General features: G+C 45.5%; 1 protein-coding gene across 1 annotated transcript; it reads right to left on the reverse strand.

Annotated features, from left to right (window-relative positions):
- Nucleotides 1-2,554: 2,554 nt before the first annotated feature.
- Nucleotides 2,555-25,170, reverse strand: LOC139400100 (phospholipid-transporting ATPase VA-like; the record flags this gene model as incomplete). Its single annotated transcript, XM_071145135.1, has 7 exons — nt 25,039-25,170; nt 19,007-19,113; nt 18,275-18,406; nt 15,601-15,731; nt 9,216-9,468; nt 6,197-6,420; nt 2,555-2,749 (listed from the first exon to the last, which is right to left on the reverse strand). Coding segments are annotated over exons 1-7 (1,146 nt in total), but the record flags the coding sequence as incomplete, so codon positions are not given.

Raw genomic sequence — 25,170 nt, forward strand, 5'->3', positions numbered from 1 at the left:
GAGTAAATGTTTCATTCATCATGAAATACAGATCATTATGTAGTGTTGTCCCCTGACTGACATACAGATCATTTTGTAGTGTTGTCCCCTGACTGACATACAGATCATTATGTAGTGTTGTCCCCTGACTGACATACAGATCATTATGTAGTGTTGTCTCCTGACTGACATACAGATCATTTTGTAGTGTTGTCTCCTGACTGACATACAGATCCTTATGTAGTGTTGTCCCCTGACTGACATACAGATCCTTATGTAGTGTTGTCCCCTGACTGACATACAGATCCTTATGTAGTGTTGTCCCCTGACTGACATACAGATCCTTATGTAGTGTTGTCCCCTGACTGACACAATGACATACAGATCATTATGTAGTGTTGTCTCCTGACTGACATACAGATCATTATGTAGTGTTGTCCCCTGCCTGACACAATGACATACAGATCATTATGTAGTGTTGTCTGTCCCCTGACTGACACAATGACATACAGATCATTATGTAGTGTTGTCTGTCCCCTGACTGACCCAATGACATACAGATCATTATGTAGTGTTGTCTGTCCCCTGACTGACCCAATGACATACAGATCATTATGTAGTGTTGTCTGTCCCCTGACTGACCCAATGACATACAGATCATTATGTAGTGTTGTCTGTCCCCTGACTGACCCAATGACATACAGATCATTATGTAGTGTTGTCTGTCCCCTGACTGACCCAATGACATACAGATCATTATGTAGTGTTGTCCCCTGACTGACACAATGACATACAGATCATCACGTAGTGGATTTCATCATGTATTAATAAGTAGTAATGTGGAATACTGCTGGATTTCATTATGTATTCATAAGTAGTAATGTGGTATACTGCTGGATTTCATCATGTATTCATAAGTAGTAATGTGGAATACTGCTGGATTTCATCATGTATTCATAAGTAGTAATGTGGTATACTGCTGGATTTCATCATGTATTAATAAGTAGTAATGTGGAATACTGCTAGATTTCATCATGTATTAATACGTAGTAATGTGGTATACTGCTGGATTTCATCATGTATTAATAAGTAGTAATGTGGTATACTGCTGGATTTCATTATGAATTAATTAGTAGTAATGTGGTATACTGCTGGATTTCATCATGTATTAATAAGTAGTAATGTGGAATACTGCTGGATTTCATCATGTATTAATACGTAGTAATGTGGTATACTGCTGGATTTCATCATGTATTAATAAGTAGTAATGTGGAATACTGCTGGATGTCATCATTTATTAATAAGTAGTAATGTGGAATACTGCTGGATTTCATCATGTATTAATAAGTAGTAATGTGGAATACTGCTGGATTTCATCATGTATTAATAAGTAGTATTGTGGAATACTGCTGGATTTCATCATGTATTATTAATAAGTAGTAATGTGGAATACTGCTGGATGTCATCATTTATTAATAAGTAGTAATGTGGAATACTGCTGGATTTCATCATGTATTAATAAGTAGTAATGTGGAATACTGCTGGATTTCATCATGTATTAATAAGTAGTATTGTGGAATACTGCTTATGCCTGTTGCCAGCGCCTCCAAACATGGATCTATCAGTGCAAAGCTGTTGCTGTGTATTCCTTTGTGCGATTAGCAGCTATGAAACAAAACAGAAATAAAGCATAAAACTCGCTCATATGCTCATACTTTACTTTTGACAACTTTTTTGTAGAGCCCTGCAGACGTGGATCTATAGTACTGTAGAGCCCTGCAGACGTGGATCTATAGTACTGTAGAGCCCTGCAGACGTGGATCTATAGTACTGTAGAGCCCTGCAGACGTGGATCTATAGTACTGTAGAGCCCTGCAGACGTGGATCTATAGTACTGTAGAGCCCTGCAGACGTGGATCTATAGTACTGTAGAGCCCTGCAGACGTGGATCTATAGTACTGTAGAGCCCTGCAGACGTGGATCTATAGTACTGTAGAGCCCTGCAGACGTGGATCTATAGTACTGTAGAGCCCTGCAGACGTGGATCTATAGTACTGTAGAGCCCTGCAGACGTGGATCTATAGTACTGTAGAGCCCTGCAAACGTGGATCTATAGTACTGTAGAGCCCTGCAGACGTGGATCTATAGTACTGTAGAGCCCTGCAGACGTGGATCTATAGTACTGTAGAGCCCTGCAGACGTGGATCTATAGTACTGTAGAGCCCTGCAGACGTGGATCTATAGTACTGTAGAGCCCTGCAGACGTGGATCTATAGTACTGTAGAGCCCTGCAAACGTGGATCTATAGTACTGTAGAGCCCTGCAGACGTGGATCTATAGTACTGTAGAGCCCTGCAAACGTGGATCTATAGTACTGTAGAGCCCTGCAAACGTGGCTGGTGAAAGACATTCTTACCCACCAATACCTAAATCTACCCGCGGGTGGCGCTATGGAACGCTTTCTACACCTTGTAGAGTCTTATGCCCTGTCGAATTGAGGCTGTTCTGAGGGCAAAAGGGGGATACACTCTATATCAGCAAGGTGTTCCTAATGTTTTGTACACTCAGTGCCTACCTTCTGCCGTGGCTGATTGGGTGATGACACCACCACTGTGTTACAGATGGTGAGGGCGATGAAGAAGTCGATGATGTCCGTGAGGTCAGAGGGCAGCTGAGAGAGGGACTGGCTGTGGAACCTCTTGAAGGTCATCTGGCTGCTGCAGTGGTTGACCTTCTCCAGGAGCTGAGGGTCAGGGGTGATGTCCTTCTCCTGTTGAAGAGAGAGAGTAGGTTCAGAATAATGTTTTTTGTCATTTTCAGGTCATGGAAATGTGTATTTTTTTTGCATTTAACCCACCACGAGAAACCTACACACAGAAACATAGCCCAGGATCAGCTATGCCTTCTTCAAGGGAACAACGGAAGAAAAAGGCATCTAGGATAATTAGATTCCCACCAGATTTGACTCGTCTGACTTGTAACAAACAACCCTCTCCAACATGCTGCTGCCCTCTCCAACATGCTGCCGCCCTCTCCATCATGCTGCTGCCCTCTCCATCATGCTGCTGCCCTCTCCATCATGCTGCTGCCCTCTCCAACATGCTGCTGCCCTCTCCAACATGCTGCCGCCCTCTCCAACATGCTGCCGCCCTCTCCAAAATGCTGCCGCCCTCTCCAACATGCTGCTGCCCTCTCCAACATGCTGCTGCCCTCTCCATCATGCTGCTGCCCTCTCCAACATGCTGCTGCCCTCTCCAACATGTTGCCGCCCTCTCCAACATGCTGCCGCCCTCTCCAAAATGCTGCCGCCCTCTCCATCATGCTGCCGCCCTCTCCATCATGCTGCTGCCCTCTCCATCATGCTGCTGCCCTCTCCATCATGCTGCTGCCCTCTCCAACATGCTGCTGCCCTCTCCAACATGCTGCCGCCCTCTCCATCATGCTGCTGCCCTCTCCATCATGCTGCTGCCCTCTCCAAAATGCTGCTGCCCTCTCCATCATGCTGCTGCCCTCTCCAACATGCTGCTGCCCTCTCCATCATGCTGCTGCCCTCTCCAACATGCTGCTGCCCTCTCCAACATGCTGCCGCCCTCTCCAACATGCTGCTGCCCTCTCCAACATGCTGCTGCCCTCTCCAACATGCTGCCGCCCTCTCCAACATGCTGCCGCCCTCTCCAACATGCTGCCGCCCTCTCCAACATGCTGCCGCCCTCTCCAACATGCTGCCGCCCTCTCCAAAATGCTGCCGCCCTCTCCAACATGCTGCTGCCCTCTCCAACCTCTTGGCTACCTGCTGCCCTACGGTCATACTTTAGATCACCTCAAACTCAACTATGGACCTTCCAAGCCAGTTCCACTGCTTCTCCCCCCCCCCCATTCTTCCCTCTATTCAGGGACTGATTTAGACCTGGGACACCAGGTGAGTGCAATAAATGGAGTAAGATTGGAATTCCCCTGCTGTAGCTGATAGACACAGCTCTGAGCAGTGTGTTTTAGTAAGTACCATGGGGCTGCTGAATGCAGTGTGTTGAGTAATAATGGAGTAGTAAGTATCATGGGGCTCCTGAAAGCAGTGTGTTGTAGTAAGGACCATGGGGCTGCTGAATGCAGTGTGTTGTAGTAAGTACCATGGGGCTGCTGAATGCAGTGTGTTGTAGTAAGTACCATGGGGCTGCTGAATGCAGTGTGTTGTAGTAAGTACCATGGGGCTGCTGAATGCAGTGTGTTGTAGTAAGTACCATGGGGCTGCTGAATGCAGTGTGGTGTAGTAAGTACCATGGGGCTGCTGAATGCAGTGTGTTGTAGTAAGTACAATGGGGCTGCTGAATGCAGTGTGTTGTAGTAAGTACCATGGGGCTGCTGAATGCAGTGTGGTGTAGTAAGTACCATGGGGCTGCTGAATGCAGTGTGGTGTAGTAAGTACCATGGGGCTGCTGAATGCAGTGTATTGTAGTAAGTACCATGGGGCTGCTGAATGCAGTGTGTTGTAGTAAGTACCATGGGGCTGCTGAATGCAGTGTGTTGTAGTAAGTACCATGGGGCTGCTGAATGCAGTGTGTTGTAGTAAGTACCATGGGGCTGCTGAATGCAGTGTGTTGTAGTAAGTACCATGGGGCTGCTGAATGCAGTGTTGAGTAATAATGGAGTAGTAAGTACCATGGGGCTGCTGAATGCAGTGTGTTGTAGTAAGTACCATGGGGCTGCTGAATGCAGTGTGTTGTAGTAAGTACCATGGGGCTGCTGAATGCAGTATGTTGTAGTAAGTACCATGGGGCTGCTGAATGCAGTGTGGTGTAGTATGTACCATGGGGCTGCTGAATGCAGTGTGTTGTAGTAAGTACCATGGGGCTGCTGAATGCAGTGTGTTGTAGTAAGTACCATGGGGCTGCTGAATGCAGTGTGGTGTAGTAAGTACCATGGGGCTGCTGAATGCAGTGTGTTGTAGTAAGTACCATGGGGCTGCTGAATGCAGTGTGTTGTAGTAAGTACCATGGGGCTGCTGAATGCAGTGTGTTGTAGTAATAATGGAGTAGTAAGGACCATGGGGCTGCTGAATGCAGTGTGTTGTAGTAATAATGGAGTAGTAAGGACCATGGGGCTGCTGAATGCAGTGTGTTGTAGTAAGTACCATGGGGCTGCTGAATGCAGTGTTGAGTAATAATGGAGTAGTAAGTATCATGGGGCTCCTGAATGCAGTGTGTTGTAGTAAGTACCATGGGGCTGCTGAATGCAGTGTGTTGAGTAATAATGGAGAGGTAAGTACCATGGGGCTGCTGAATGCAGTGTTGAGTAATAATGGTGTAGTAAGTACCATGGGGCTGCTGAATGCAGTGTGTTGTAGTAAGTACCATGGGGCTGCTGAATGCAGTGTGGTGTAGTAAGTACCATGGGGCTGCTGAATGCAGTGTGTTGTAGTAAGTACCATGGGGCTGCTGAATGCAGTGTGGTGTAGTAAGTACCATGGGGCTGCTGAATGCAGTGTGGTGTAGTAAGTACCATGGGGCTGCTGAATGCAGTGTGGTGTAGTAAGTACCATGGGGCTGCTGAATGCAGTGTGTTGTAGTAAGTACCATGGGGCTGCTGAATGCAGTGTGTTGTAGTAAGTACCATGGGGCTGCTGAATGCAGTGTGTTGAGTAATAATGGAGTAGTAAGTACCATGGGGCTGCTGAATGCAGCATGTTGTAGTAAGTACCATGGGGCTGCTGAATGCAGTGTGTTGTAGTAAGTACCATGGGGCTGCTGAATGCAGTGTGTTGTAGTAATAATGGAGTAGTAAGGACCATGGGGCTGCTGAATGCAGTGTGTTGTAGTAATAATGGAGTAGTAAGGACCATTGGGGCTGCTGAATGCAGTGTGTTGTAGTATGTACCATGGGGCTGCTGAATGCAGTGTGTTGTAGTAAGTACCATGGGGCTGCTGAATGCAGTGTGTTGTAGTAAGTACCATGGGGCTGCTGAATGCAGTGTGTTGAGTAATAATGGAGTAGTAAGTACCATGGGGCTGCTGAATGCAGTGTGTTGTAGTAAGTACCATGGGGCTGCTGAATGCAGTGTGTTGTAGTAAGTACCATGGGGCTGCTGAATGCAGTGTGTTGTAGTGAGTACCATGGGGCTGCTGAATGCAGTGTGTTGTAGTAAGTACCATGGGGCTGCTGAATGCAGTGTGTTGTAGTAAGTACCATGGGGCTGCTGAATGCAGTGTGTTGTAGTAAGTACCATGGGGCTGCTGAATGCAGTGTGTTTGGACAGGATGCTGGCCCTCTTGGCTTCGGCCCGGCTGCCAGTCCTGCGGTGGGACTTGGTGCTCTGGGAGCGCAGCACCACCTTGGCAGCACTCTGGTTGCTGGTGACGCTGTCCCGTCTGGGCAAGGTGCCACTGTGGGACGTACAGTCCTCCTCCTCTGAGTCCACCAGGTCCTGGTACATGGCCAGACGCCTCGCTGGGGAGGACAGAAAACACAGAATATTATAATACAAAGCTGCTACTAGAATCCAAACTTCCTCAATCCTAGATAAACAACAACAGTGTGATCTAGCAGACTGCAGTGTGAGATGGGTTATATTCATTAGGTCACGCAACGTAACACGTTTACATTTTTTTTGCAGTTAGTCCCACCCTGTTTCATTCTGTTTAGTGTCTAATGAATACACCCCAGGCCTCCCTCAATGTTCACGTCGTGGGAGTACTATCTTCTAACCCTACAGTACTATCTCACCGTAACCCTGCAGTACAATCTTCTAACCCTACAGTCTCACCGTAACCCTACAGTACTATCTTCTAACCCTACAGTACTATCTCACCGTAACCCTGCAGTACAATCTTCTAACCCTACAGTCTCACCGTAACCCTACAGTACTATCTTCTAACCCTACAGTACGGTCTCACCGTAACCCTGCAGTACAATCTTCTAACCCTACAGTCTCACCGTAACCCTACAGTACGGTCTCACCGTAACCTTACAGTACTATCTTCTAACCCTACAGTACCGTCTCACCGTAACCCTACAGTACAGTCTCACCGTAACCCTACAGTACTATCTTCTAACCCTACAGTCTCACCGTAACCCTACAGTACAGTCTCACCGTAACCCTGCAGTACTATCTTCTAACCGTAACCCTACAGTACTATCTTCTAACCCTACAGTCTCACCGTAACCCTACAGTACGGTCTCACCGTAACCTTACAGTACTATCTTCTAACCCTACAGTACCGTCTCACCGTAACCCTACAGTACAGTCTCACCGTAACCCTACAGTACTATCTTCTAACCCTACAGTACAGTCTCACCGTAACCCTACAGTACTATCTCACCGTAACCCTAGAGTACTATCTTCTAACCGTAACCCTACAGTACTATCTTCTAACCCTACAGTACTATCTCACCGTAACCCTGCAGTACTATCTTCTAACCCTACAGTCTCACCGTAACCCTACAGTACGGTCTCACCGTAACCTTACAGTACTATCTTCTAACCCTACAGTACCGTCTCACCGTAACCCTACAGTACAGTCTCACCGTAACCCTACAGTACTATCTTCTAACCCTACAGTACAGTCTCACCGTAACCCTACAGTACTATCTTACCGTAACCCTACAGTACTATCTTCTAACCGTAACCCTACAGTACTATCTTCTAACCCTACAGTACGGTCTCACCGTAACCTTACAGTACTATCTCACCGTAACCCTACAGTACTATCTTCTAACCGTAACCCTACAGTACTATGTTCTAACCCTACAGTACTATCTTCTAACCCTACAGTACCGTCTCACCGTAACCCTACAGTACTATCTTCTAACCCTACAGTACGGTCTCACCGTAACCCTACAGTACTATATTCTAACCCTACAGTACGGTCTCACCGTAACCTTACAGTACTATCTTCTAACCCTACAGTACCATCTCACCGTAACCCTACAGTACAGTCTCACCGTAACCCTACAGTACTATCTTCTAACCCTGCAGTACTATCTTCTAACCCTACAGTACCATCTCACCGTAACCCTACAGTACAGTCTCACCGTAACCCTACAGTACAGTCTCACCGTAACCCTACAGTACAGTCTCACCGTAACCCTACAGTACAGTCTCACCGTAACCCTACAGTACTATCTTCTAACCCTGCAGTACTATCTTCTAACCCTACTGTGTCACCGTAACCCTACAGTACTATCTCACCGTAACCCTACAGTACTATCTTCTAACCGTAACCCTACAGTACTATGTTCTAACCCTACAGTACTATCTTCTAACCCTACAGTAGTCTCACCGTAACCCTATAGTACTATCTTCTAACCCTACAGTACGGTCTAACCGTAACCCTACAGTACTATCTTCTAACCCTACAGTACAGTCTCACCGTAACCCTACAGTACTATCTTCTAACCCTACAGTACTATCTTCTAACCCTACAGTACTATCTTCTAACCCTACAGTACTATCTTCTAACCCTACAGTACTATATTTTAACCCTACAGTACGGTCTCACCGTAACCCTACAGTACGGTCTCACCGTAACCCTACAGTACGGTCTCACCGTAACCCTACAGTACGGTCTCACCGTAACCCTACAGTACTGTCTCACCTTAACCCTACAGTACTATCTTCTAACCCTACAGTACGGTCTCACCGTAACCCTACAGTACTATATTCTAACCCTACAGTACGGTCTCACCGTAACCCTACAGTACTATCTTCTAACCCTACAGTACTATCTTCTAACCCTACAGTCCGGTCTCACAGTAACCCTACAGTCCGGTCTCACCGTAACCCTACAGTCCGGTCTCACCGTAACCCTACAGTACAGTCTCACCGTAACCCTACAGTACAGTCTCACCGTAACCCTACAGTACAGTCTCACCGTAACCCTACAGTACAGTCTCACCGTAACCCTACAGTACAGTCTCACCGTAACCCTACAGTACAGTCTCACAGTAACCCTACGGTACAGTCTCACCGTAACCCTACAGTACAGTCTCACCGTAACCCTACGGTCTCACCGTAACCCTACAGTCTCACCGTAACCCTACAGTCTCACCGTAACCCTACAGTCTCACCGTAACCCTACAGTCTCACCGTAACCCTACAGTCTCACCGTAACCCCACAGTCTCACCGTAACCCCACAGTCTCACCGTAACCCCACAGTCTCACCGTAACCCCACAGTCTCACCGTAACCCTACAGTCTCACCGTAACCCTACAGTCTCACCGTAACCCTACAGTATGGTCTCACCGTTGGCATCATGACTATACTCCACCCCGGCCACCGTACATCTCCTGAACACCATCTTGTTCTCTGTGAGTGTTCCGGTCTTGTCAGAGAAGATGTACTGCATCTGCCCAAGGTCTTCGGTGATGTTCAGAGCTCTACACTGCAGATGAGAGTCAGTCTCCTCATCGTACAGGTCTTGGTCCTGATGGATGAAATACACCTGACAGATCTTCACAATCTCTATGGACACGAACAGCGAGACGGGGATCAGGACCTAAAGACGGAAGAGATTCTGTTACCGACAAAGACGTCTTTTGGAGGGAGACAACAACAAGAGCAGGAAACCCAACACAGTCATGTATAGCTCTGACAGGACAGATTACAGAGTCTGAGAATGTGTTCCAAATGGAACCCTATTCCCTACATAGTGCACTACTTAGGACCAGAGCCCTATTCCCTACATAGTGCACTACTTTAGACCAGAGCCCTGTTCCCTACATAATGCACTACTTAGGACCAGCGCCCTATTCCCTACATAGTGCTCTACTTAGGACCAGCGCCCTATTCCCTACATAGTGCTCTACTTAGGACCAGCGCCCTATTCCCTACATAGTGCTCTACTTAGGACCAGCGCCCTATTCCCTACATAGTGCTCTACTTAGGACCAGCGCCCTATTCCCTACATAGTGCTCTACTTAGGACCAGCACCCTATTCCCTACATAGTGCTCTACTTAGGACCAGCGCCCTATTCCCTACATAGTGCTCTACTTAGGACCAGCACCCTATTCCCTACATAGTGCTCTACTTAAGACCAGCACTCGATGGATCATTTGGGCAACATCCTGTGTCTTTGGTGGAAACATTGTAAAAATCATTGTGGTGACTTGTAACTGACAGGGATGTGAAGGGAGACATCTACGTTGGAAGAAAAAGTATGTGAACCATTTGGAAGAACCTGGATTTCTGCTGAAATTTGACATAAAATGTGATCTGACCATCTAAGTCACAACAGACACACAGTGTGCTTAAATTAATAACACACAAATTGTATTTCTCGTCTATATTGAATACATAATTTAAACATTCACAGTGTAGGTTGGGAAAAGTATGTGAACCCCCCTAGGCTAATGACTTCTCCAAAAGCTAATTGGAGTCAGGAGTCCGCTAACCTGGAGTCCAATCATTGAGACGAGATTGGAGATGTTGGTTAGAGCTGACCTGCCCCATACCAAACACTCACAAAATTTGAGTTGGCTATTCACAAGAAGCACTGCCTGATGTGAGCCATCCATCGAACAAAAAGAGATCTAAGATTAAGAAGGAGGGTCAACCAGTTAATAAATCCAAGGGTTCACATACTTCTCCCACCCTGCACTGTGAATGTTTACACGGTGTGTTCAGTAAAGACATGAACATATAATTGTTGGTGTGTTATTAGCTTAAGCACACTGTGTTTGTCTATTGTTCTGACCTAGATGAAGATCAGATCAAATGTTAAGACCAATTTCAGCAGAAATCCAGGTGATTCCAAAGGGTTCACATACCTTTTCTTGCCGCTGTATCTGATCAACACATTTAGGAACAGGAGAGAAAATACCACAGATTCCATTTCACACAAAAACAGAGCTTTGTGGGAGACTAAGCTTGAGGTGGCTTGTGACTGACAAGGTTGTAGACGGAGACATTTACGTGACTAACACCTTAAGACATAGACAACATCGTCATATGTAACTCCGATAGAAGACGTACATTTATCTGGAGACATTTATTGAACTTTGTGCTGCTGGTACATGGGGACATTAAGGGTTCTACCATACTAAGGGGACATTAAGGGTTCTACCACACTAAGCGGGCATTAAGGGTTCTACCATACTAAGGGGACATTAAGGGTTCTACCACACTAAGGGGGCATTAAGGGTTCTACCATACTAAGGGGGCATTAAGGGTTCTACCATACTAAGGGGACATTAAGGGTTCTACCATACTAAGGGGACATTAAGGGTTCTACCATACTAAGGGGGCATTAAGGGTTCTACCATACTAAGGGGACATTAAGGGTTCTACCATACTAAGGGGACACAGTTTATAGGTAGAAACTGAGCTGCACTTTGTTGGCGTCCCCTCCCACTCTCTACACCCTCAGTTGCAGAGGCGTCCCTCTGGCCGGCGCTTCAGAATGCCCGTGGCCAAGAAGAAACATTCACTGTAGCCAGAATTTTTAGCACCCTAACAACCGCTCATTCGGATTACAAATGCAATATATATTTACGCATAGATGTCTTTCTCTGTAGTCTCTGTTGAAACCACTCAATCCGTCTATGGGGAGTAGTTTGGTGTAATTCTCTGTTGTCCACCAGGGGTCACAGTGTCCTTAGTTATAGGCTTTTTTGTCTTGGAGTGTTCTTAGATTGGATACTTCAGGTGTACCACACGGTGGTGAGGGGGAAATGATCTACACTCTCGTCTTTGGTTGAATGTCCTAGACTACTGTACATACCCAGTTGCAGACTGAATGTTTGGTCTAGTGTCTTTACCTTCTTCAATCGTCGAGAGTTTCAGAGGGTCTTAGCCACCACGCTGTCTGATCTTGTAGTTTTGACCATTTCAGCGTGTGGACCACATCCTCACGTTCTCTGGTCTCAATGGTTGATTATTCAGGGTACAGCTAACACTACTTTACATGCCGGCATGTTTTGGTCTAATGTAAATGTCGTTAGCGAGTCCTTTTAAGCACTCTGGTCGGAAAGGCGGTTCCATCATGTTGACATGAACTCTGAGCTCACGTTGGCGTCGCTACTGACTGGGCACAAGTTTCCATGTAACACAATTCTCATTTAGAAGGCTAAGAGTGGCTACTTTGAAGAATCTCAAATATATTTTGATTTGTTGAACAATGTTTTTTGGTTACTACATGATTCCATATGTGTTATTTCATAGTTTTGATGTCTTCACTATTATTCTACAATGTAGAAAATAGTAAAAATAAAGAAAAACCCTTGAGTGGGTGTGTCCAAACTGTTGACTGCTACTGTATGACCTTCTCTATCTAATGCAGTTGGAACAGTGGTCGGTTGTGAGTGAATACATCAATGTCCTCTATGTTGTTCGTTTATACGATGGGACTGAATTTAAATGTGGATGGGATCCTTTTAATGGAAGGTGATGCAAAAGGATAAATGTCCAACCTGGATGGACAATAAAGTTCTATTCTATCCCTAACCTACTGCCAAATGTATGATCATACTAGAGAGACATATTTCCCTCAGATTACCCAGACCCACTCAGACCTTAGAAAACAAATCCAATTTTGATAAACTCCCATATTTATTGGGTGAATCACAGCAGCAAGATGTGGCCGAATACTTTCGCAAGGCATTGTAATTAACAAACTAGAATGCTATTTGTCCCTAAACAGAGAGTACACAGTGGTAGAATACCTGACCAATGTGACTGACCCAAACTTAAGGAAAGCTTTGACTACATACAGGCTGCCGTAGGCAGACATGGCTCTCAAGAGAAGACAGGAAATGTACTCACTGCCCACAAAATGAGGTGGAAACTGAGCTGCACTTCCTAACCTCCTGTCCAATGTATGACCATATTAGAGACACATATTTCCCTTAGATTACACAGACCCACAAAGAATTTGAAAACAAACACGATTTTGATAAACTCCCATATCTACTGGGTGAAATACCACAGTGTGACATCACAGCAGCAAGATTTGTGACCTGTTGCCACAAGAAAAGGTCAACCAGTGAAGAACAAACACCATTGTAAATACAACCTATATTTATGTTTATTTATTTTCCCTTTTGTACTTTAACTATTTGTACATCGTTACAACACTGTATATAGACATAATATGACATTTGAAATGACTCTATTCTTTTAAAACTTTTGTGAGTGCAATGTTTACTGTTAATTTCCAAATAGTTTATTTCCCTTTTGTTTGTCTAATTCACTTGCTTTGGCAATGTAAATATACACCGAGTACACCAGACATTAGGAACACCTTCCTAATATTTAGTTGCACCCTCCAACCTCCCTTTGCCGTCAGAACAGTCTCAATTTGACAGGGCATGGACTTCGGAAGGCGTCGAAAGCGCTCCACATGGATGCTGGTCCATGTCGACTCCAATGCTTACCACAATTGTGTCAAGTTGGCTGGTTGTCCTTTGGGTGGTGGACCATTCTTGATACAGACAGGAGACTGTTGAGTGTGAAAAACCAAGTAGCGTTGCAGTTCTTGACACAAACCGGTGCGCCTGGCACCTACTACCATACCCTGTTCAAAGAGATGTCAGACATCTTTTGTCTTGCCCATTCACCCTCGGGGGCGGCACGGTAGCCTAGTGGTTAGAGCGTTGGACTAGTAACCGGAAGGTTGCAAGTTCAAATCCCCGAGCTGACAAGGTACAAATCTGTCGTTCTGCCCCTGAACAGGCAGTTAACCCACTGTTCCCAGGCCGTCATTGAAAATAAGAATTTGTTCTTAACTGACTTGCCTGGTTAAACAAAGGTAAAATAAAAAATAAAAAAAATAAAATGGCACACACACAATCCGTGTGTAATTGTCTCAAAGCTTAAAAATCCTTCTTAAACCTGTCTCCTCCCCTTCATCTACACTGATTGAAGTGGATTTAACAAGTGACATCAATAAGGGAGCATAGCTTTCACCTGGATTCACCTGGTCAGTCTGTCATGGAAAGAGCAGGTATTGGCCCGACCAACCAGTGCTCCCTCACATTGGCTAACCGGGCTATCTGCATTGTGTCCCACCCACCACCCCCTCTTTACGCTACTGCTACTCTCTGTTCATCATATATGCATAGTCACTTTAACCATATCTACATGTACATACTACCTCAATCAGCCTGACTAACCGATGTCTGTATATAGCCTCGCTACTGCATATAGCCTCTCTAATGTATATAGCCTCTCTACTGTATATAGCCTCTCTACTGTATATAGCCTCTCTACTGTATATAGCCTCTCTACTGTATATAGTCTCTACTGTATATAGCCTCTCTACTGTATATAGTCTCTCTACTGTATGTAGCCTCTCTACTGTATATAGCCTCTCTACTGTATATAGCCTCTCTACTGTATATAGCCTCTCTACTGTATATAGTCTCTACTGTATATAGCCTCTCTACTGTATATAGTCTCTCTACTGTATGTAGCCTCTCTACTGTATATAGCCTCTCTACTGTATATAGCCTCTCTACTGTATATAGCCTCTCTACTGTATATAGCCTCTCTACTGTATATAGCCTCTCTACTGTATATAGCCTCTCTACTGTATATAGCCTCTCTTTTTACTGTTGTTTTATTTCTTTACCTACCTATTGTTCACCTAATACCTTTTTTGCACTATTGGTTAGAGCCTGTAAGGAAGCGTTTCACTGTAAGGTCTACAGCTGTTGTATTCAGCATTTCACTGTAAGGTCTACTACACCTGTTGTATTCAGCATTTCACTGTAAGGTCTACTACACCTGTTGTAGTCAGCATTTCACTGTAAGGTCTACTACACCTGTTGTATTCAGCATTTCACTGTAAGGTCTACTACACCTGTTGTAGTCAGCATTTCACTGTAAGGTCTACTACACCTGTTGTATTCAGCATTTCACTGTAAGGTCTACTACACCTGTTGTAGTCAGCATTTCACTGTAAGGTCTACTACACCTGTTGTATTCAGCATTTCACTGTGAGGTCTACTACACCTGTTGTATTCAGCATTTCACTGTAAGGTCTACTACACCTGTTGTATTCAGCATTTCACTGTAAGGTCTACTACACCTGTTGTATTCAGCATTTCACTGTAAGGTCTACTACACCTGTTGTAGTCAGCATTTCACTGTAAGGTCTACTACACCTGTTGTATTCAGCATTTCACTGTAAGGTCTACTACACCTGTTGTATTCAGCATTTCACTGTAAGGTCTACTACACCTGTTGTATTCAGCATTTCACTGTGAGGTCTACTACACCTGTTGTATTCAGCATTTCACTGTAAGGTCTACTACACCTGTTGTATTCAGCATTTCACTGTGAGGTCTACTACACCTGTTGTATTCAGCATTTCACTGTGAGGTCTACTACACCTGTTGTATTCAGCATTTCACTGTGAGGTCTACTACACCTGTTGTATTCAGCATTTCACTGTGAGGTCTACTACACCTGTTGTATTCAGCATTTCACTGTAAGGTCTACTACACCTGTTGTATTCAGCATTTCACTGTAAGGTCTACTACACCTGTTATATTCAGCGCACGTGACAAATAAACATTGATTTGATTTATTCTTAATGTGTTGTACACTCAGTGTATGTTTTCCATGCCAATTAAAGCCCATTGGTCGAGAGGGAGTGAGAGCAAATTGAATAGAATAGAGAGGGCGTACCTGAAAGACGATGATCATGGTGAGGAAGAGATAGACGGCAGACAGGACAGGTGACAGCTCGGCTCCTTCAGGACTAAGGACATCAAACACGGGTCTCTTATCGCCGTACTGATACATCCACAAGCCATGACCTAACACAACAAGGTCAAAGGTCATTATAGACTAACTACATCCACAACCCTGGAGAATCAACAGGTCAATTAGGTCAAATCAATTAAATCAAATTCAGGTCAGGTCATGACAGCTAGAAAAGATGTGGCCTTGTTACAGGCTGTTATGTATATATTCTACGTCCATGTTTGTGGCCTTGTTACAGGCTGTTATGTATATATTCTACATCCATGTTTGTGGCCTTGTTACAGGCTGTTATGTATATATTCTACATCCATGTTTGTGGCCTTGTTACAGGCTGTTATGTATATATTCTACATCCATGTTTGTGGCCTTGTTACAGGCTGTTATGTATATATTCTACATCCATGTTTGTGGCCTTGTTACAGGCTGTTATGTATATATCCTACATCCATGTTTGTGGCCTTGTTACAGGCTGTTATGTATATATTCTATGTCCATGTTTGTGGCCTTGTTACAGGCTGTTATGTATATATTCTACATCCATGTTTGTTGATTGAGTTTAAACACTGTTTCCCATGCTTGTTCAATGAACCATAAACAATTAATGAACATACACCTGTGGAACGGTCGTTAAGACACTAACAGCTTACAGACGGTAGGCAATTAGGGTCACAGTTATGAAAACTTAGGACACTAAAGAGGCCTTTCTACTGACTCTGAAAAACACCAAAAGAAAGATGCCCAGGGTCCCTGCTCATCTGTGTTAACATGCCTTAGGCATGCTGCAAGGAGGCATGAGGACTGCAGATGTGGCCAGGGCAATAAACTGCAATGTCCGTACTGTGAGACGCATAAGACAGCGCTACAGGGAGACAGGACGGACAGCAGATCGTCCTTGCAGCGGCAGACCACGTGTAACAACACCTGCACAGGGTCAGTACATCCAAACATCACACCTGCGGGACAGGTACAGGATGGCACCAACAACTGCCCGAGTTACACCAGGAATGCACAATCCCTCCATCAGTGCTCAGACTGTCCACAATACGCGGAGAGAGGCTGGACTGAGGGCTTGTAGGCCTGCTGTAAGGCAGGTATTTATCAGACATCATCGGCATCAATGTCGCCTATCAGTGCTCAGACTGAGAGAGGCTGGACTGTGGGCTTGTAGGCCTGTTGTAAGGCAGGTCCTCACCAGACATCACCAGCATCAACGTCGCCTATCAGTGCTCAGACTGAGAGAGGCTGGACTGAGGGCTTGTAGGCCTGTTGTAAGGCAGGTCCTCACCAGACATCACCAGCATCAACGTCGCCTATCAGTGCTCAGACTGAGAGAGGCTGGACTGTGGGCTTGTAGGCCTGTTGTAAGGCAGGTCCTCACCAGACATCACCAGCATCAACGTCGCCTATCAGTGCTCAGACTGAGAGAGGCTGGACTGTGGGCTTGTAGGCCTGTTGTAAGGCAGGTCCTCACCAGACATCACCGGCAACAACGTCGCCTATCAGTGCTCAGACTGAGAGAGGCTGGACTGAGGGCTTGTAGGCCTGTTGTAAGGCAGGTCCTCACCAGACATCACCGGCAACAACGTCGCCTATCAGTGCTCAGACTGTCCTCAATAGGCTGAGAGAGGCTGGACTGAGGGCTTGTAGGCATGTTGTAAGGCAGGTCCTCACCAGACATCACCGGCAACAACGTCGCCTATCAGTGCTCAGACTGAGAGAGGCTGGACTGAGGGCTTGTAGGCATGTTGTAAGGCAGGTCCTCACCAGACATCACCGGCAACAACGTCGCATATGGGCACAAACCCACCATCGCTGGACCAGACAGGACTGGCAAAAAGTGCTCTTCACTGACGAGTCGCGGTTTTGTCTCACCAGGAGTGATGGTCGGATAGGCGTTTATCGTCGAAGGAATGAGCGTTACACCGAGGCCTGTACTCTGGAGCGGGATCAATTTGGAGGTGGAGGGTCCGTCATGGTCTGGGGCGGTGTGTCACAGCATCATCGGACTGAGCTTGTTGTCATTGCAGGAAATCTCAAAGGTGTGTGTTACAGGGAAGAAATCCTCCCTCATGTGGTACACTTCCTGCAGGCTCATGTTACTTTTGATTTTGACCCCCCCATTGTTCAGGGACAAAATCAATCACTTGCTCAGTTTAGGTCTCAGTTATTTGAAAGTCAGTTAAGAACATTGTTATTTTCAATGACGGCCTAGAAACAGTGTGTCAACTGCCTTGTTCAGGGGCAGAACGTCAGATTTGAACCTTGTCTGCTCGGGGATTTGAACTTGCAACCTTTTGGTTCCTAGCCCAACGCTCTAACCACTGCCGCTGTTGTACCCTGCCGCTGTTGTTGAATCTTGTTATGTTCATGGAAATATTTACACGTGTTAAGTTTGCTGAAAATAAACGCAGTTGACAGTGAGAGGACGTTTCTTTTTTTTGTTTGTATGTTGGAACTCTTTCAAAAACAGGAGTCCGTTTTGTAGAGGACATCCTCTACGTGCCAATAGATTTCCACAGGACTGTCTGACTTAAACCCCTTCAGCTCTTTGGGGAACGTAGTTTACCTCACAGCGGTACTATATTGCGATACGTACCGATAGCAGAGAGCAGGCACATGACCAATAGGATGATGACGCACCAGCCCACGTCCACGTTCATCTGTTTCTCCAGTTTACTGCGTTTGTAGCGAGGGCCGTTGTTGTTCAGCATGGCTTTAGTCTCATGACCTACAACACAACTGGCTGTTAACATACAGTTCATACAGGACAGGGCCAGAATCCACAAAGCAGCTCAGAGTAGGTGCTGGTCTCAGATCAGTTTTCCTTCTAGATCATAATGAATAGGATTATATGGACAGATCTTAGATCAGTTTTTCTTCTAGATCATAATGAATAGGATTATATGGACAGATCTTAGATCAGTTTTCCTTCTAGAGCATAATCAATAGGATTATATGGACAGATCTTAGATCAGTTTTCCTTCTAGATCATAATGAATAGGATTATAGGGACAGATCTCAGATCAGCACTCCGCCTCAGACACTATGGATATGGAGCCAGACAGGGTGCGAAACAGAGGCTCCTCCTCTCCTTGCTCGCTTCTAAACCCCATTGGAGGAGATGATCGGTCAAGGTCGCGCCTCTCAAACCTTTTCCTCCAATGCGTTTTGAGAAGGAGGTGAGAGGATGAGAGGAACTGAGGAAAGACTCATTTGAGAGAGAGCCAGGGTGTATATCGGGCTGCCTTACCTCCTTGACCGTGTCCTCCAATGCATTGTGATTGGGAGGTAAGGAGGTAAGGAGAAAGGAAAGAGCCGGGGTGTTTACCTGCGTAGATGACGATCCCCACACACTCCTCTGTATTGCGGATGGTACAGCCCCTCAGCAGCAAGTTGTCTTTGTACAGGCCAACTCTCCTTCCACTGCGATGGGTACTGTTCACAGACAAGATACAGAGCATTCAATATCCCTGGATGACTAGGAGACACTAAATGTACATATGATCAATTCCTCTAGAATAATCTGCATATTATAAAAAAGACCTTTGACTGCAAAGGTCCCATCAACACGTAACATTCCTCTGAACTCAGACCACCTGTGTGTGTGTTGCACTGAACAGCTCGATAGATCTTCATGCTGCAATGCATTGTGGTCTTTCCTTAGAAGGCACTTAACACTGTAGAGGCTGTAGTAGTCAGTAACACTCTATAGAGGCTGTAGTAGTCAGTAACACTATAGAGGCTGAAGTAGTCAGTAACACTGTAGAGGCTGTAGTAGTCAGTAACACTCTATAGAGGCTGTAGTAGTCAGTAACACTATAGAGGCTGTAGTAGTCAGTAACACTCTATAGAGGCTGTAGTAGTCAGTAACACTATAGAGGCTGTAGTAGTCAGTAACACTGTAGAGGCTGTAGTAGTCAGTAACACTATAGAGGCTGAAGTAGTCAGTAACACTGTAGAGGCTGTAGTAGTCAGTAACACTCTATAGAGGCTGTAGTAGTCAGTAACACTATAGAGGCTGTAGTAGTCAGTAACACTCTATAGAGGCTGTAGTAGTCAGTAACACTATAGAAGCTGTAGTAGTCAGTAACACTATAGAGGCTGAAGTAGTCAGTAACACTGTAGAGGCTGTAGTAGTCAGTAACACTGTTCTCTACAGTAACTCTATAGAGGCTGTAGTAGTCTATCACTATAGAGGCTGTAGTAGTCAGTAACACTGTTCTCTACAGTAACTCTATAGAAGCTGTATTAGTCAATAACACTGTAGAGCCTGTAGTAGTCAGTAACACTATAGAAGCTGTAGTAGTCAGTAACACTGTAGAGACTGTCGTAGTCAGTAACACTATAGAGGCTGTAATAGTCAGTAACACTGTAGAGACTGTCGTAGTCAGTAACACTATAGAGGCTGTAGTAGTCAGTAACACTGTTCTCTACAGTAACTCTATAGAGGCTGTAGTAGTCTATCACTATAGAGGCTGTAGTAGTAAGTAACACTATAGAAGCTGTAGTATTCAGTAACACTATAGAGGCTGTAGTAGTCAGTAACACTATAGAGGCTGTAGTAGTCAGTAACACTATAGAGGCTGTAGTAGTCAGTAACACTATAGAGGCTGTAGTAGTCAGTAACACTATAGAGGCTGTAGTAGTCAGTAACACTATAGAGGCTGTAGTAGTCAGTAACACTATAGAGGCTGTAGTAGTCAGTAACACTGTTCTCTACAGTAACTCTATAGAGGCTGTAGTAGTGGTGGTAGTAATGGTAGTGGTAATGGTGGCAATGGAAATAGTAATGGTAGTAATGGAAGTAATGGTGGTAATGTTAGTGGTAGTAGTAATGGAAGTAATGGTGGTGGTAATGGTAGTAGTAATGGTAGTAATGGTGGTGGTAATGGTAGTGGTGGTGATGGCAATGTAGTATTAATGGTAGTAGTGGTGGTGGTGATAGTGGTGGTAGTGATAGTGATAGTGGTGGTAGTGGTAGTAAGATAGTAGTGGTGGTAGTGATAGTGGTGGTGGTGATGGTGGTGATAGTGATAGTGGTGATAGAGGTGGTGATGGTAGTGTTGGTGGTAGTGATCGTGGTGATAGTGGTGGTGGTAGTGATAGTGATAGTGGTGGTGATAGTGGTGATAGTGATAGTGGTGGTGATGTTAGTGGTGGTGGTAGTGATAGTGGTGATAATGGTGGTGGTAGTGATAGTGATGGTGGTAGTGATAGTGGTGATAGTGATAGTGGTGGTGATAGTGATAGCGGTGGTGATAGTGATAGTGGTGGTGATAGTAATAGCGGTGGTGATAGTGATAGTGGTGGTGATAGTAATAGCGGTGGTGATAGTGATAGTGATGGTGATAGTGATAGTGGTGGTAGTGATAGTGGTGGTGATAATGATAGTGGTGATAGTGATAGTGGTGATAGTGATAGTGGTGGTAGGGGTGGTAGTGGTAGGGGTGGTGGTGGTGGTAGTGATAGTGGTAGTGGTGATAGTGATGATAGTGATAGTGGTGGTGATGATAGTGATAGTGGTGGTGATGATAGTGAGAGTGGTGGTGATGATAGTGATAGTGGTGGTGATAGTGATAGTGGTGGTGTTGATAGTGATAGTGGTGGTGGTGATAATGATAGTGGTGGTGTTGATAGTGATAGTGGTGGTGGTGGTGATAGTAATAGTGGTGATGGTAGTGATAGTGGTAGTGATAGTGGTAGTAGTGATAGTGGTGGTGGTAGTTGTGGTAGTGATAGTGGTGGTAGTGATAGTGGTGGTAGGGGTAGGGGTGGTGGTGGTGGTAGTGGTGGTAGTGGTAGTGATAGTGGTAGTGGTGATAGTGGTGGTAGTGATAGTGGTGGTGATGATAGTGATAGTAGTGGTGATAGTGGTGGTGGTGATAGTGATAGTGGTGGTGGTGATAGTGATGGTGGTAGTGATAGTGAAGGTGGTAGTGATAGTGAAGGTGGTAGTGATAGTGGTGGTGATAGTGATAGCGGTGGTGATAGTGATAGCTGTGGTGATAGTGATAGCGGTGGTGATAGTGATAGCGGTGGTGATAGTGATAGTGGTGGTGATAGTGATAGTGGTGATAGTGGTAGGGGTGGTAGTGGTAGGGGTGGTGGTGGTGGTGGTAGTGGTGGTAGTGATAGTGGTAGTGGTGATAGTGATGATAGTGATAGTGGTGGTGATGATAGTGATAGTGGTGATAGTGGTGGTGATAGTGATAGTGGTGGTGTTGATAGTGATAGTGGTGGTAGTGGTGGTGGTGATAGTAATAGTGGTGATGGTAGTGGTGGTAGTGATAGTGGTAGTAGTGATAGTGGTGGTGGTATTTGTGGTAGTGATAGTGGTGGTAGTGATAGTGGTGGTAGGGGTGGTAGTGGTAGGGGTGGTGGTGGTGGTAGTGGTAGGGGTGGTAATGATAGTGGTAGTGGTGATAGTGGTGGTGATAGTGGTAGTGGTGGTGATAGTGGTGGTGGTAGTGATAGTGATGGTGGTAGTGATAGTGGTGATAGTGATAGTGGTGGTGATAGTGATAGCGGTGGTGATAGTGATAGCTGTGGTGATAGTGATAGCGGTGGCGATAGTGATAGCGGTGGTGATAGTGATAGCGGTGGTGATAGTGATAGAGGTGGTGATAGTGATAGCGGTGGTGATAGTGATAGTGGTGGTGATAGTGATGATAGTGATAGTGGTGATAGTGGTAGGGGTGGTAGTGGTAGGGGTGGTGGTAGTGGTGGTAGTGATAGTGGTAGTGGTGATAGTGATAGTGGTGGTGATGATAGTGATAGTGGTGATAGTGGTGGTGATAGTGATAGTGGTGGTGTTGATAGTGATAGTGGTGGTGTTGATAGTGATAGTGGTGGTGTTGATAGTGATAGTGGTGGTGTTGATAATGATAGTGGTGGTAGTGGTGGTGGTGATAGTAATAGTGGTGGTAGGGGTGGTAGTGGTAGTGGTAGTAGTGATAGTGGTGGTGGTAGTTGTGGTAGTGATAGTGGTGGTAGTGATAGTGGTGGTAGGGGTGGTAGTGGTAGGGGTGGTGGTGGTGGTAGTGGTAGGGGTGGTAGTGATAGTGGTAGTGGTGATAGTGGTGGTAGTGATAGTGGTGGTAGTGATAGTGGTGGTGATGATAGTGATAGTGATAGTGGTGGTGGTGATAGTGATAGTGGTGGTGGTGATAGTGATGGTGGTGATAGTGATGGTGGTGGTGATAGTGGTGGTGGTGGTGATAGTGATAGTGATGTTGGTGATAGTGATGGTGGTGGTGATAGTGATAGTGATGGTGGCGATAGTGATGGTGGTGATAGTGATGGTGATGATAGTGGTAGTAGTGGTGGTGGTGGTGATGATAGTGGTAGTAGTGGTGGTGGTGGTGATGATAGTGGTAGTAGTGGTGGTGGTGGTGATAGTGGTGGTGATAGTGATAGTGGTGGTGGCGAAAGTGATAGTGGTGGTGATGATAGTGATAGTGGTGGTGGTGATAGTGATAGTGGTGGTGGTGGTAGTGATAGTGGTGGTGGTGGTAGTGATAGTGGTGGTGGTGATAGTGGTGATAGTGATAGTGGTGGTAATGATAGTGGTAGTTGTGGTAGTGGTGGTGATAGTAATAGTGGTGATGGTAGTAGTGATAGTGTTAGTAGTGATAGTGGTGGTGGTAGTGGTGGGGGTGGTAGTGATAGTGGTGGTGGTGGTGGTAGTGATAGTGGTGGTAGTAATAGTGATGGTGGTAGTGGTGGTAGTGGTGGTAGTGATAGTGGTGGTAGTGGTGGTAGTGATAGTGGTGATAGTGGTAGGGGTGGTGGTGGTGATAGTGATAGTGGTGGTGATGATAGTGGTAGTGGTGGTGGTGGTAGTGGTGGTAGTGATAGTGGTGGGAGTGGTAGTGATAGTGGTGGTGGTGGTGGTAGTGATAGTGGTGGTAGTGATAGTGGTGGGAGTGGTAGTGATAGTGGTGGTGGTGGTAGTGATAGTGGTGGTAGTGGTAGGGGTGGTAGTAATAGTGGTGGTGGTAGTGGTGGTAGTGATAGTGGTGATAGTGGTGGTGGCGATAGTGATTGTGGTGGTGGTGGTGGTGATAGTGGTGATAGTGATAGTGATAGTGGTGATAGTGATAGTGATGGTGGTGATAGTGATGGTGGTGATAGTGGTGGTGATGATAGTGGTAGTTGTGGTAGTGGTGGTGATAGTAATAGTGGTGATGGTAGTGGTGGTAGTGATAGTGGTAGTAGTGATAGTGGTGGTGGTAGTGGTGGGGGTGGTAGTGATAGTGGTGGTGGTGGTGGTAGTGATAGTGGTGGTAGTAATAGTGATGGTGGTAGTGGTGGTAGTGATAGTGGTGGTAGTGATAGTGGTGGTAGTGGTAGGGGTGGTGGTGGTAGTGGTAGTGGTGATAGTGGTAGGGGTGGTGGTGGTGATAGTGATAGTGGTGGTGATGATAGTGGTAGTGGTGGTAGTGGCGGTAGTGATAGTGGTAGTAGTGATAGTGGTGGTAGTGATAGTGGTGGGAGTGGTAGTGATAGTGGTGGTGGTGGTGGTAGTGATAGTGGTGGTAGTGATAGTGGTGGTAGTGGTAGGGGTGGTGGTAGCGGTGGTAGTGATAGTGGTGGTAGTGGTAGTAGTGGTAGTGGTAGTGGTGATAGTGGTGGTAGTGGTGGTGGTAGTGATAGTGGTGGTAGTGGTAGTGGTGTTGGTAGTGATAGTGGTGGTAGTGGTAGGGGTGGTAGTGATAGTGGTGGTGGTAGTGGTGGTGGTGGTAGTGGTGGTAGTGGTAGTGATAGTGGTGGTGGTAGTAGGGGTGGTAGTGATAGTGGTGGTGGTAGCGGTGGTAGTGATAGTGGTGGTGGTAGCGGTGGTAGTGATAGTAGTGGTGGTAGCGGTGGTAGTGATAGTAGTGGTAGTGGTGGTGGTAGTAGTGGTGGTGGTAGTAGTGGTGGTAGTAGTGGTAGTAATGGTAGTGGTTATGGTGGTAATGGTATTGGTAATGGTGGTAATGGTAGTGGTAATGGTGGTAATGGTAGTGGCACCCTATTGCCTATATAGTGCACAGGGTCTAAAGTAGTGCACTACTGTATATAGGGAATAGGGTGCCACTTGAGACATCGTGTGCGGGTCAGAAACATCCATTCCTCCAGTTAGTTTGATTCCAGTTCCTAATCAACTTTTACCCACCATCATCTCTGCACAATGCAGAAAGAGCAACTGGAACGGATAACCAGATGAAGTAGTTTTTATCCATATGATGTCCATATGATGTCTATCAATATTAAAATAACCTCTCTCTGTAATAAAAAGACAAGACACGATGAAGAAGAAGAGTAGGAGAAGAGTATAAGTTGAGTAGTATAAACGTAAGAGAATGAAGGCGTACTCACATGTAGCCACGGAACCTGGCCAGGTCATTGTTAGGCTTCTCACATTCTATGACGCTGTTGTATTTGGACGGGTCAAAATCACAATCCTGTAGAACAATACACATTTTACTTAGTAATTCTGTCCTTTATTAA

Source organism: Oncorhynchus clarkii, unplaced genomic scaffold (assembly GCF_045791955.1).
Source record: "Oncorhynchus clarkii lewisi isolate Uvic-CL-2024 unplaced genomic scaffold, UVic_Ocla_1.0 unplaced_contig_10192_pilon_pilon, whole genome shotgun sequence".
Lineage (NCBI taxonomy): Eukaryota > Metazoa > Chordata > Actinopteri > Salmoniformes > Salmonidae > Oncorhynchus > Oncorhynchus clarkii.